The sequence below is a fragment of the Tinamus guttatus genome, unplaced genomic scaffold, assembly GCF_059628265.1.
Source record: "Tinamus guttatus ecotype Peru unplaced genomic scaffold, ASM5962826v1 Tinamus_guttatus_pri_ptg000314l, whole genome shotgun sequence".
NCBI classification, from domain to species: domain Eukaryota; kingdom Metazoa; phylum Chordata; class Aves; order Tinamiformes; family Tinamidae; genus Tinamus; species Tinamus guttatus.
This window is the reverse complement of record NW_028288848.1, coordinates 11,080,300-11,093,491: the sequence shown is the minus strand read 5'-3', so window position 1 is coordinate 11,093,491 and position 13,192 is coordinate 11,080,300. Positions and strand designations below refer to the sequence as shown.

The window sequence follows — 13,192 nt, the reverse complement described above, 5'->3', positions numbered from 1 at the left end:
GCAAGTGTCATTGAGAGCGCAGTCACTGCAGAATTACTCGTGATACACGAGTATACCAGGACAAAATGTGCATAGAGACTGTCTTTGCTAGAAATAGAAGTTTCTTTGCTGTACATGAGCTTTTTCTATTTGGGGCCTTTAGCACTTTGACTTGCAACAGTTAAACATCCTAATGTTGAGAAAAACTCTTCCATTTCCCTCTGCAGAAGCTGATTTCTCTTCTCAGCATCTTCACGAGCACGTTCAGAATTCCTCAGCTTTATTTCCAGCATTGTGTATTTCTTTCGTTCTTGGTCCAGTTCTTCTTCTAGCCTAATCACTTTTTTTCTCAGGTCCGCACTTGTTTCCTCAATTCTTAAAACCAGAGAGGAGAGAGAGGGAGGAAAAAAAAAAGAGCGCTTTAGTGGCTGGATAGAGACTACAGTGATGGCTATACCAAATAACATATGTTGTTCAACTTCTTAAAGCTAAAATATCATTGACATAATACAGGGAAGTCTCCTGAGGGAGGAGCCACACACAGACTCCTTCACTCACTCAGAGTGAAGGACACTCAAGAATTGCACGCCCAGGCCCTGGCTCCAGCAGCCACGAAGCTGACGTGTGTCTCAGCAGGGCCTTGGGGCCCATCTCTGCTCTGCGACCAGGCAGGGTGGGCCCTGCAGCCTCCTTCCCGGGCAGCCACCTCCCACACGATCGCCACTGCCACCCATTCCCCAACAATATTCCCGAGCTCATGCAGTTTTCCTCCCCTGAAAGACAGATACCAAATACTTCTGCTGCTGGGTAGGGACCAGAATTAGCATCACCCCAAATTCAGCAGCACTAATGGGCAGACAGACATGTGCAGCAGTTTGGAAAAGACAGCTCCTCTCTGACAAGGCAGGCTCTTATCACGCACTTGGCTGTCTGCAGTAACACAGCAGGACCCTTTGGAGGTCCACATGCCCCTCACTGCCTTCCTAATTTTTTTTTTAACTGCCTGCATATGTGAGCTACCCATTAAATGTTTTTACCACTAAATTTTAGGGGTCAGCTTCAGCAGGCTCTACTAGCTTTCCACTTCCTGCATTGCATATGTTTACAGTATTTACTGACTTTCTACATACAAAATATAATGGTTCTCTCCAAGATAGCTGCAGTTTCTTAAGAGGCCTAGGTAGTAAACTTGAATTACTGAAATTCAAGAGAAAATGCCTGGTAATTATACTAACCTTGAGGGAGAAATGCTCTGGAACAGACTGGTTACAGGAAGGCCATAAAACTTGCCTCCCTCTGACTAAGAGAGAAAAAATGGGCACTTGATAATGATAAATAACAGCTTTTCCATCAGCAAGTGCTCTTTACCTCTGCCCCAGGCAGGTACTGACTTTGCTTTCCCTCTGCTTCTTTATATGCCAACAAAAAGCTCACACATGCCCTGCTACGCAGATTGAGTTCTGCAAACCACACAAGCACATGTACAATTGTAAAGGAACTACTTATTACTTTGGGGGAATAAATTATCTTCAATAAAATAAAAGTAGGGAGGCAGCCCAACGTTTTCCTACCAAGCTGCCTCCCTTCTTTACTAGACTGAGCTCCTGTCTTTCCACAGGAGCAGACTTTCATGCTGCCTCAAAAGGAACATATTTCTGCACCTATAAATGACTGCACATGTACTAAAGACATTGTAAATTTCTGTGAGCTAAAAAACTTGGCTTGAAATGCTTAGGCTTGACAGGAAGCTCCTTAGGGCTGTAATCCTGAACAGCTGGAATCATCCTGTTCAATACAAAAGGCCAGTGATTGCATCTCACCGGCTTGTTCATGAAATATTCCTCCATGAGGTGTTTTAGCTGTTTTGCAGTGTAAGGCCTGGCCGGTTCGCGGGCTGCCGTGTCCCTTCCCAGCTGGCTGCCGACAGGGCTGGGCTGCTCCAGGGCAGGAGCGGAGGTCGGGGCCGCTGGCGCAGCCTGGTCGGCAGGAGGGCGGAAGCGGCTCCCGGCGCATTCCTACAGATTGTCCTGTCTCCCTGAGCCGAGGCCTGACCCGGGTGCTGGGCAGATCCGGCAGCAGCGCTGGACACACTCGGCTCCCCTCTCCCTCCCGCTCTGCAGCGCTTAACAAAGCGGGCCCCGTAGGGCCATCCTCGTTCTGTGGCTTTTCCAAGACTCCCTAGGCTAAACAGCTGGGGCTGCCCCTCCCTTCTCCAGCCTCGAACATACAAGGCTGGGGAGAGCTGCTCTCCCTCTCCATGAAGCCTGGTGGGAACCGAAGTTGCTCCGTGGCCTGGGTCTCCTTCCAGCCTCACATACCACAGCAGTGCAAGGCAGGAAAGTGGCAGAGCCTAGTGAGCCACCACCACAAGAAATCATAAAAAGTAGAGCAGGAAAGTAATCATAGGAATTGCTACCTTCACCGTTGGCCCACTGCAAGAGATCACAATTCAGACTAGCGCATTCCCACACAGATTTTGAGAAATTACTTTAACAAGAAAAAAGCGGTAACAAACTTAGCCTAAAGCTGTGCTACGCAGTCCCTGCAAACACTGGTATGAACTCTGGACACTGTGCTGGGGAGCCTTCTTGGACGTGGAGGTACATAAATGCTACCACACCGTTACTAATATAAGAAATAAATAAAACATGAACACCTTACTGCACAAAAAATATCCAAAACTCAACTATTCATAAGGAATGGGAATATGGGCCTTCTCCAATGCTAAGTACCAGGATGGTAGGCCCAGGTCAATGATTATTCTGTATTGTAACACACAAAATTGCATGGCATGTGTTGTATGCCTGTATAGTGATGCATATCTAATTCTTTTAAGCAATTAGCTTTATAATATGACTCATGAGAGTCATTCTGTTAAGCACTGAAACACAAAAAACCTACAGCAAATAAACACGACTGTTACTATTAATCTTGGCTGCTTCCTCCAGCCTTGCCCCCTGGTTATTTAGCAAATCAGCTCACTCTCTCGTGAAAACTGCAAGGACTTTTTTGAGTGCAAATTCCAAGTGCAGCATCAGCAGTTACAATTGTGCAAGTACCAAGCGGGGAAAGAACTGCTCAGTTCAGTTATGTGCTGTACAAGCAGCACCCTGAACTAGTGGCTAGCTGTAAGTGTAAGCAGACAAATGCTGCAAGCATGTCTGGAAACCTTGCTTTTGCTTTCCAGAGCTCCGTGCAAAATGGCTATTTGTAGCGTTACAGCTGACCTGCATTCCCACCAGAATAAAGGTGAATAAAATCAGTTTCCTCGAAGAAAGTTTCCCTTGGAAAAGCACCATGAAACCCTCTATTTAAGACTGATTTGAGACAACTTTTGTTCCTGCATGAGCCAACAGCATTGCTTGTTAAGGCCCAATCCACCCTGGGCCCCCTATTTCCGCCTTCCACAGCAGATATTATTTGCTGCACTGCTTCTCTCAGGAGAATGGCAAAGAGCAGCCTTTGGACCCATCTCAGCTGTTCCTATTTCCATTGAAAACATAGAATGTGAAATAATGGAATTTCTCCCTTTTTCCATCGTCTCTGTGATGGAAATTCCATTTTTGGATACTCTCTTTTGGCAAAGAGAAGAAAGTTGGATTCACAGAGCCATGGGGAAAGTACAGACCAAGACCTGCAGTCACGTAAACCCCAACTCTGGCTCTTAGCACTTCAAACACTCGGTGGCCCACACTACGGTCAAACTGGGGTAAGGTGAAGGAAGACGCCGTATCCCTGCAGATGACGTTACCTTTTGATACTAGTCTCATACTCAGTCCTCTGTTTGTTCAGTTCTGTCTTTAGCTCCACCACCAAGCTCTGTAAGGCCCTAGAGCACTTGATAGTGTCTCTGGAGGCAGCAGTGGGGTTGCTCTGGTCACTGCTGCTGCTGCAAGCTTCGAACCTGTCGATGCTGGTTTCTAGATCTGCAGTTTTGACCTCGCTGTGAGACAGCGAGCCCTGAGTTACCCACTCGGTTTTCAGAGAGCTTAAGGCAGAAGAGTCACTGGCCCGACAGGCCGGGCAGCTGCTGACTGAGTCCACCACAGAGATCTCACACGACGACGTGGACCACGTGGTGCTGGCCATGCTGTGCGTGCTAAGGGAGAGGCTGGAAGAAGGGACATTGTCATAAGTGGAGAGTCTCTGGGAAGAGCAGGAGTCTTTAACTCGCTCCCCAGAGGCTGTCCTGCGGTGGCCTCGCAGCGAGTACAGTCCATTCATCAACCAATTCCCACTGGAGGAGAGGTTGGGGATGTCTAAGGATGAGCTGCCCAGCTTTGGACTCACAGAGCGCGCTCCTTGCTGGCGAAGGGAGTATTTCCAGGGGGGCAGTGTCTGCATTCTCTTGCTGGGGCTGCTAGCAGGTTGAGTCAACTTGCTGCTGCGTTCGGGAGGAGTGGTGTTCCCCACAGGTCCAGGAGCGGCCTCTGCTGCCACAGCGTTGCTCGAAGGCAAATCCATGGGGTTGGGAACACCGCTCTCCGACCTGCCGTCCTCCCCGTCCTCCTCGGAGATCCACTCCACCGTACTGCGCTGACGCACGGGGCGGATTTCCAGCTGGCTCCCTGGCACATCTGCCTGAGGAACAGCGAAGATGCGCCCTTGTTCGCTTATCAGCACTGTCATCAGGTGCTGAACTAGTGAGGTGCCTGTGGGGAGGAAAGAGCAGCAAGAATTCCATGAGACATGAGAGACCTCAGACACTCATTTCCCGCTTGGGATGTCACAGGAGCTCCCTGTGAAGCTAGCGGTGGGTACCACAGTCCCTGCAAACGCAACCTCTCGGGGCCTGTCCAGTCAGGGCTGCAGGAGACAGGATGGTGCCCACCGCTGCGCATGGACAGCAGGAAGGAGGCAGGCAAGCAGGAATGGTTAGCAGCAGAGATAATAATTGGCCTATTTCAGGACTCTGTAGGTGGACACTGGGAAACACCCTGTTTCATGGTCTCAGGGCCCAGAGCTAGTGTTTGCTAAATAACCAGAAATTTTAGCTTAGACTTTTTGCTGCAGTCTTGATGATATAGAGAAACTTGGAGAGAGTATGACATCTGTGTGACACATGCTGCTTTGTGCAAGGAGAAAAAGAGGCCTTTTGTACCATCAATTTGTGGACTGCTATTCAATTCCAGTTCTAGTAAAACACTGCAGTTTGAAATGAAACAGAACTCAGGAGGGTCTGATGAAATATGGTCCAAGATGGAAAATCACAGATTTCAAATACCTATTACTGAGTCTCATGTAAATGCAGTCACCCAGACACCTCCTGGGTGGGAAAGGAGAACAGCAGGGCACCAAGCGCATCCCTCACAAGCTCATGGACACACTGGTCCATATCTCCTTTGCTGATGTGGAATTGAGACCAGCCAGGAAAGTTCCTGTGTGCTTCATTTAGAAGAAACTCAAGGGAAAATAGGGAGTTTTAGTATGGAAGCTGGCTTAGGTCACGGAAGCACAAAATGACTGAGCACAAGCCCTTTAAGAGCAGATGACAGAACAAAAACTGGGTTGCAGGAACAGAGATTTCAATAAACTTTAAAATCAGTTCGCAGAGTGCTGTAAGGGCCTGGTCTACTGGAATCATAGATTAAAAAAAAAAGACTTATCAGTTTCTCTAAAGAATCAACGTTAAGAGTGTAGCTGTGACTACCTCACTGTAGAGCATAACTAGAAGATTCACAAGTTGAGCAAGTGGGTTAACAAGGAGCTTCTCATTGCATTCACATGTAAGAAGCAAACACAGAGTGCACTTACTGCTATGTACAGCCAGAGAAATGAGCTGTCAGTTTTTCAGCAGTAAAGTAGACCATTATAGACTAACAGACAATGCCATTTATCAAACCTAATACAAAGTATTTTCTACAGACAAGAAAAAAAAACCTTAAAAAGGATTTTTTTTTTTAACACTGTGCGATAACACCTAAAATTAACAGTGATTTTCAGCTTATTCCTTGAGTTCTGTGAATTTCTGTCCCCTATAAAGTCTGCATGGAATACAACTCTTTTTAGACAGTTGCAGCCTGTGTAGCCCTGAGGGGAAAAAACAAACAAACAAAAAAACACTAAAATCTTTCACTGTGGACTGGATTTCTTTCACGGGAAGTTGTTAACTGTACCCAAATGCACTAATATTAAATAAAAGTAGTAGTTTGGTATTTGGATTTGATCCTTCTGAAGAGCATTTCAGTTTTCCTTTCAAAATCAGTAGGTTCATGGAGGATTTCATATAACTAACAAGAAGCCAAAAGCATCTCCATGTAGCAGAGAGATGCTCCTTAGATCCATGGTGAGAGGGGGTGACAATCACATGATACAGCTGCCAATGGCTACTTTCAACATGAGATATTCCTGTGGCTTCAAAGAAGCTTCAGCTCTGCCATCTCACAACAGGAGCAGTACCTACCTTCCATCATGGTTACTGGATCTTCCATTTTGGGTCGTAATATATTAGGTCCAAATACTGTAGCGAGATTCTGGACGCTCATCTTGTTAACACTGGAGTGAGCCTGAACTTCATCAAGGAACCTTGAAAAGCCCCCCCAGGAAAAACAAAGAAAGACAAGAATAAGTAAGCAGGCTCGGCATACCAGACTGCAGGCTTTTGGGGGCAGGAATACTTTTTGCCCAGTGTTTACACAACCCCAAATTCATCCTGATACCCTAAAGGTTGCGAGGAACTGCTGCAGGTCACCTGCTCAGGAATAGCCACTAATCCCTCCTCGTGCATGAACAAGAGAAGACATGATGGTTTCTGCCAAAGAGTCCCATCTATGGGATATCTAACTGCCTGCTGGGTATGAAAATACAACTTTTCACCTTTCAGTAGGAATTCTGCAGTTATACAGGGTGGTTTCTGACAGTTTTCACTCGCAGGTGGAACAGAAGAAAAAAAATTCAATTCATCATCTCATCCTAGAAGCAGCCTGTGGGAAGAGTTTAGTTTCCCAAATCTTGCAAAATACAGATTAAGAGGTAGCCCAGTGGTTCTCCAGAGTACCTCAGCTAGGCAAATACTGACACAACAAAATGACTCTATGCAAGTCAAGGATGGCACGTGAAGAAAATGCAGACTGGCCATCCATATGTATAAGCTGCAAATCAACATAAAGTTTCTAACAGTTAAATATTTGTAACAAGTAATTTGTAGCAGTTTCCCAAGAGCTATAGTCAGAGAAAGGCAAAGCGAGCACCTAAGTAACTTATAAACAGAGATTAGCCTTAACAAGGAGTCATGTAAAGGATTATATGACATGAATACCTACAAGAGTAGGAAATAAGACTAAGTGGCCTCAAAGGTGAACAGTCAGTACTTTATCTCCTAAATTTCTGTTCCTCTTTGGATGGTTGAAGGGTTTGGGGCAGTCAGAAAATCTTGTCATTCTGCACGGCTTGGCTGGCTCCATTTCCAAGCCTGCTTGTGCCTGGCTCCTGCGGCCATTCTCATGGTTTAAGCAGCCTCATCCCGCGACAGACACGGAGCTGAAATCCAAGAACCCCCAGGTCTTTCCTTTGCCAAGTTAAAAGTCCTTCACTTAGAAACAGGTATGATGATATTGCCCGACAGCATCCAGTCATGTTTTGAGATACTCAGTTATTAAAACAAAGGACCACTGAAGCACACAGGCACAAGAATTTTTTGAAACTATTCAGGAAAAAAAATATATCAAAAATGCTGTCTACCTATACATTTGTGAAGGGGTCAACATCTCTTGAATAAGCCCTGGGCTCCATGTCTAGTGCTTGTTACGTATGTGCAAATCCCACTGGGGATACAGGGACTCTGGTTCTTCCATGGAGAACATGTAAAGCTCACTGCACTTGTGCAGGGATAACGGGCCAGCTCCCAAGCCGCACTCCCCCCGCTCTGCAAAAACTGGCAGAGTCAACAGAGGCTGAGGAGCCCCTGGTGCCCCAGAGGAGGCCATTCCCAACCCCCTTCCGAGTACAAGCTGAGGCCACACTGGCTGTTTTGACTATATCTGCTGCCCAGCTTAAGTGGAATGCTCCAAGCATGCAGTGTGTGGGACAGCTGCTTTTCTTTCCTGGCCTTTAAGAGCTTCTGATACAAACAATATCATTATAGCATTAATGCTCACTGCCCGGGCTGCAGGTGACGGCAGCTTCCTTCAAGCAGGCTGCACATCTACCTCCACACATTTTATAGGAGTAATAAGTTCTGTAGAAGTGATTCTTGAATATTTGAATGTTCAGAGAGAATTACTTGTTCATTGCACTGAACTTCTTGAAACAAAGACTTTTTTTTTCAAGTGTTAATTAATTTCACTTACTTGCATATGTATTTGAGAAGGTTGTAGTTGGCTTGGGGCAAATTCTTCACCTGTTTAACTAGTTCCTGGGTTCCCTGAGGGACAGAGCAAACAAGAAGGAGAGTTATTAATATAAATGATGAAAGCTTCCGTGGTTACACTGCAGTGCTAAAAAGCCCTCTTTACAGAGTCAGATCCATTGGCAACGGGCCGTAGCACCGTGAGGATCTCCAAAGACCTAGAGCGGGCATGTTGTGTCACCTTGGGTCTGCATAAGCAGTTTATCCACTGCGTGTGGTGTGCATTACCTCTCAGGGAGAAGAGTCCTCCTGCTCCCAAGTTCCGAGCACCAGAAGTGTAATCCATTGCTGAGCTCAAAGGACCTGCATCAGCTGTGCTGTTTTCAGAGCTTTTGCGTCCAGTGGTGCAGGGGACAGTATCTGACTCTATTTAACAAAGTTCTCTTCGAAATCTAGTGCAGAAAGCCTCTGAGAGCATCATATTCCTGACTGCATCTTTAGAGCTTGCAAATACCCAGTATGCTGCAGACTTACATGAAGCCAGTGCAGATGTGGTACCCTCTGTGCTGGTGTGTCCCAGCGCTGTAGAAGTGAAAGCGTTGGGGCATGTGCCCTAAAACTGGGATGTGGGTATATAGGTAGGAAATACAACTATATCCCTGTTCCGGACACAGAAACTAAGGCAAGGGAGATTAATGGAATCCTTTCAAATGACAGAACGGCCTGGAAGAGGATCTCGAAGCCCAAGTTCACCATCCCAGTGTGCAGCTGTGCTCTCCACAGCAATGATTAAAAGAAAGTAAAAAACAAAGATTTACTGCTTTCCTCTAAGGAGAGACAGAGGCATGAGGAAAACCATTCAGGCTTTCATAGGGTTAGAGCCGCTGGCCGCAGTAAGATGGATCCACGGCGCGTGGTGTCCCGGCACTCGAGTCTCCAGACAGCCTCTCCGCACGAGCGCTACCAGCATCAGGCCGGGGATGCGGCGTGGCCGGTGCCTTTCCCCAGCCCCAAAACAAACATAGCTGGGGTTTTTTATTTAAAATTCCAAAGGACAGACAGAAAAAGAAAATAACCAAAAAAGTTGGGGGAGGGGACTCTCCAGAGTGAAAGAAAAACCCCCCACTCTGCAATCCATTGAGTGAGCAGGTTTGTTCCACAGCCTCCAAAAATCTTGTATCCAAAAGAAAAAGGTCGCAGAATTCTTGAAGTCAAACCACAGCACTGAACCCCTGATGTTCCATTCAGGTCGTAAAATCAGTGGAAAGTCTCCTGTGGAGTTCAATGGTTACTGGGGAGGCCTTCAGCTGGTGAGGCCTGCCAGTCTCCAGAGAGTCAGGACAAGGGAGCAGCATTTTTGCCTTTGCCGCACCCAACCTGTCTGAAGCTCAGAGGCCCCCAGAGCACAGTGCAAATCCACCCCTGCAGAGCTGAGCTGAGGCAAGTGCTTCTTGAAAAAACTAACAGCATCCCAATTCAACTACCTTTTTTTTTTTATTTTCTTCCATTTGCAGTCGTTTTGAGCTGCATCATACTTCTTCATAAAATCAGTGTTGTACATAAAAGTAAGAGATATCTGCATGAGGAATGACTTGAAATCCAAAAACTGCTTAAATTGTCCAATGGAAACCTTTGACTTTTGTCCTTCTAAAGCCTCAGTATCATTTGCTTTTTCCCTTCAGCACAGCCACTGCTCTACAGATCTGTTAATTTTTTGTAGGAAGACGAGATATCCAAGCACATTTGTGAAGCTTTGGGTTACTAATGATGGAGAAATTGAAAACAGCTGCTTCCAAGAAAGAGAAGCGTGTTTGCCCTTGGATTTCAACTTTTCCTCAACTTACTACAAGGCGTTAGGGAGAGTTTTTCTGTTGGGCAGCCTCTGGCAAGATCTGCAAGGTTCTCTGGTCCAGACAAAGTCAGAAACATGCAGAAAGCAGCCTCTATTCCTGCCTCCATCCTCAATGTCCTGAACGCACAGGCACTTCATTCTTGCCCCTGAATTGTCGAGCACAAAAAAAGTTATTCGACTGATTAAAAAAAGAAAGTAATACAAAAGGGCAGATTTTTTAAAAGTGATTAGTGTGTTTTAAATCTTTAGGTTCAAAACCATGCCAGTTTTAATAGCAGCAAAAATGGATTCACCAATAAAAGACTATTCACTTTTGGAAATATCAGTCCCCTTTTTGAACTTCTGAAAACATCGGAATCAAGGACAGCTGTTACTGAGGTGAAAGTTAAGGTCAGTTATTCAGGTCATCCACCCTTGTAGCGAGGATTTTGAGCTAGACAGTCAAGCTTACAGATCCATTTCTCTCCTGAGTCTTACTCTGGAAACTAATTTATTTCAAATTCTGAAATCAAAATGGCACTTTGTCACTGGATTTCAAGTGCTCTGAATTAAAATACCACAGGCCGTTTTTAGATGTGAGAGAGGGCTTTGCTGTGGAAATGCAGGCAGATGAGAACAGTTGGAAACATGACCTAAGGGCAGAAGATTTTATCTGAAATAATAGAAAAGATCTAAAAAAAAAAAAAAAAAAAAAAAAAAAATCTATCGCCCATGCTGTGTCACTGAGGAATCACTGAGGGCATCGTTGGATTCATCAAGGTACAAATGCTTGCCAGGTTAAAAAAGCTTCCTCTCATGCAGGCACCTCAGGAGCGTTCATCAGCTCTGCCGCGATCTGTGCCTGCTAACCAGCTGCCCGGGAGCCCTGCAGAAACTGCATCTGTTTGAAATGAAACTTGTGGGGGTTTTCTTTGTTTGTTTTGCTCTCTGATTTTTGAAAGCTTACCATTTTCTGCTGAAAAATAAAACCACATTTTTGAGCAGGGGTCCTTCCACGTGGGAGGAGACAAGTCGAGTCCTGCAGGCTGTGTATGACTTTACACCACAGCCTCTCTGCCCCTAGCTCCCTTGCCAAAAAAGCAGATGGACCTTCTGAGGGTCCAGATTTTCCTGACAAAACAGTTACAGCAGCTTAAAAGACACCTCTGCTATCAGCAGTGCCATATTTCATAAGCTTTCTTTCCAGCTATGTAGTTCTACCCACCATCCTTCCATCCAAAGAGTATGCAAGACAAGTCCTTTTAGTCTGGCCTTACTCACACAAAACCAGCCCAGATGTTGCTTTGCAAACAGCTGCAGCCTTTGCAGGCAAAGTCAGGCAAGCTGCACAGTCACTAAGCAGAACAGTGCTACACGCTGGCCCAACTGGCACCGCCTCTGCTCTTGTGCAGCTCTGCTTACAGGTCCAAAACATCCCACTCCGCACATCCTGCGACCAAAACAAACAGGTTCCAGTGCCTCAGAAATGCTGCTGCTCCCTGGGGGCTCAGGAGTCACTGTGGAGTTCTGCTGCCTGCTACATTGTGCCCTGCAGTGACCTGAGGTGAATGAGACTAAGAAAACGAGCAGCTTTTGGAGCCAGCGGATACACAGCTATACAAATTAAGAGACAGCACTAATGAACAGACACCCTGATGTGGTTGTGTCCAGGATCCACGTCATGTGGCACTACACTTCATCATGCTCAAGTGCTTGCTCTCCCAGAGTTGGCTAGAGCACACGCTGCATGAGCACAGATCAGCTCAAGCAGTAACAGACCTGCCCTTTGTCCACAGAAAACAGACACGACCAGGTACAGTGCCTTGGCTGCCCACAAACAGACATCCTCTCACAAGCATCAGCAAGGACTCCCTTTCCCCGCAGACTGTTGTCACTTGAAGGTGAGCCCCGCGCTCTCAGTAAAGATCAGGTTTTTACAGACCCCACTAGAGCTCAAGAGAAGAGCACACCCTTGAGGCCACACACACAAAAGATGGTAGAATGGGGCCCTGGGACTTCCAAGCCCTCAGGCCTCTGTCTTTAGCTGACACTTGCAGCAAGGCTTACACCTCTTCCAACCTCTGCAGAAGGTGGCACAGTCCTACCCACAGTAGACCAGATCCAGCGTGCCCTGCAATCAGCAAAGAGCTCAAATATCATCACGGGGGGAGCAACACGGATGGAAAAAATCAATCAATCACACTTCAATTATCCTGCTCCTCCCAGGAAGAGAATCAAAATTTCCACAATTGCCACAGACTTGGGAGGTTATTGTCAGCCCCCTCCCTTGCCTGGAAACCACACAGAAGTTACCACAGGAAGGGTCTGGCAAGGCATTCATAGCATTATTTCCCCCAGTTTGGTGCACCAACACAGACTGCCCTTTTGTAGTGCCTTTCCTTTAAGAAATTCAGCTTCTAACACACCAAAAACCAGAGTCAGAACACACTGTTCTGATGTATAATGCTGAAAACACAGAAACAAGTGACTGCATACAGCTTGCTAATGGAGCAACGGTAGAGCTGGGAAAGGAGCACAGGTCTCCTGCATCTCTTACTAGTTTTGTTACAGAACAACTTTGTTCAGAAAAAAAGTGCAAGGCTAAAAGACTTACTTCAAAGAAGCTCCTGCTTCAAGCAGAAGCCCCTGATAATAATGCACAATTCATAGCTTCAGAAAATTTCAGGGGAAGGTTCCCAGAAGCTTCACTTGTTTTAAATCTGGGTTTAAGAGTGAGAAGAAAACTATACTGAGACTTGGGAGCACCAACAAGGTAGGAAGAGGCAGACTGGAAGAACCACTGACCTCTCCCTCATCTTTTGAGAGTAGCTGTCCACAAGAAAGAAAGTCTTCGTATTTGGCAAAGGGGATGACGGGCTCCGGCAGCTCTCGGAGGTAGAGCTTCAGGAGGGACGCCACAGTGTGAACATCTGTGTTGCTGCAGGGAGAGAAGAGGGGAAAAAGCGGTTAGACACCCATGCCACTCCATGGCTTGCCACCTTCTGGAGGGGCACAGGAAGGCCCCTCTTGGGGAAAGGGACACACAGGGAGCCTGTTCTGCCACACGCCTGGGCCAGGCAGGCCGGACTACATGG

General features: G+C 46.5%; 1 protein-coding gene across 1 annotated transcript in view; it reads right to left on the bottom strand.

Annotated features, from left to right (window-relative positions):
- ARHGAP22 (Rho GTPase activating protein 22) overlaps window positions 1-13,192 on the bottom strand; it is a 50,186-nt gene continuing 36,994 nt past the window's right edge. Inside the window, exons 4-8 of the mRNA XM_088528743.1 lie at window positions 12,903-13,035; window positions 8,268-8,341; window positions 6,383-6,504; window positions 3,731-4,631; window positions 1-354 (exon numbers count right to left, since the gene is read on the bottom strand). Coding sequence (XP_088384869.1) covers window positions 126-354; window positions 3,731-4,631; window positions 6,383-6,504; window positions 8,268-8,341; window positions 12,903-13,035 — 1,459 coding nt within the window. The 3' untranslated portion in view covers window positions 1-125. The remainder of the gene's footprint in view (window positions 355-3,730; window positions 4,632-6,382; window positions 6,505-8,267; window positions 8,342-12,902; window positions 13,036-13,192) is intronic.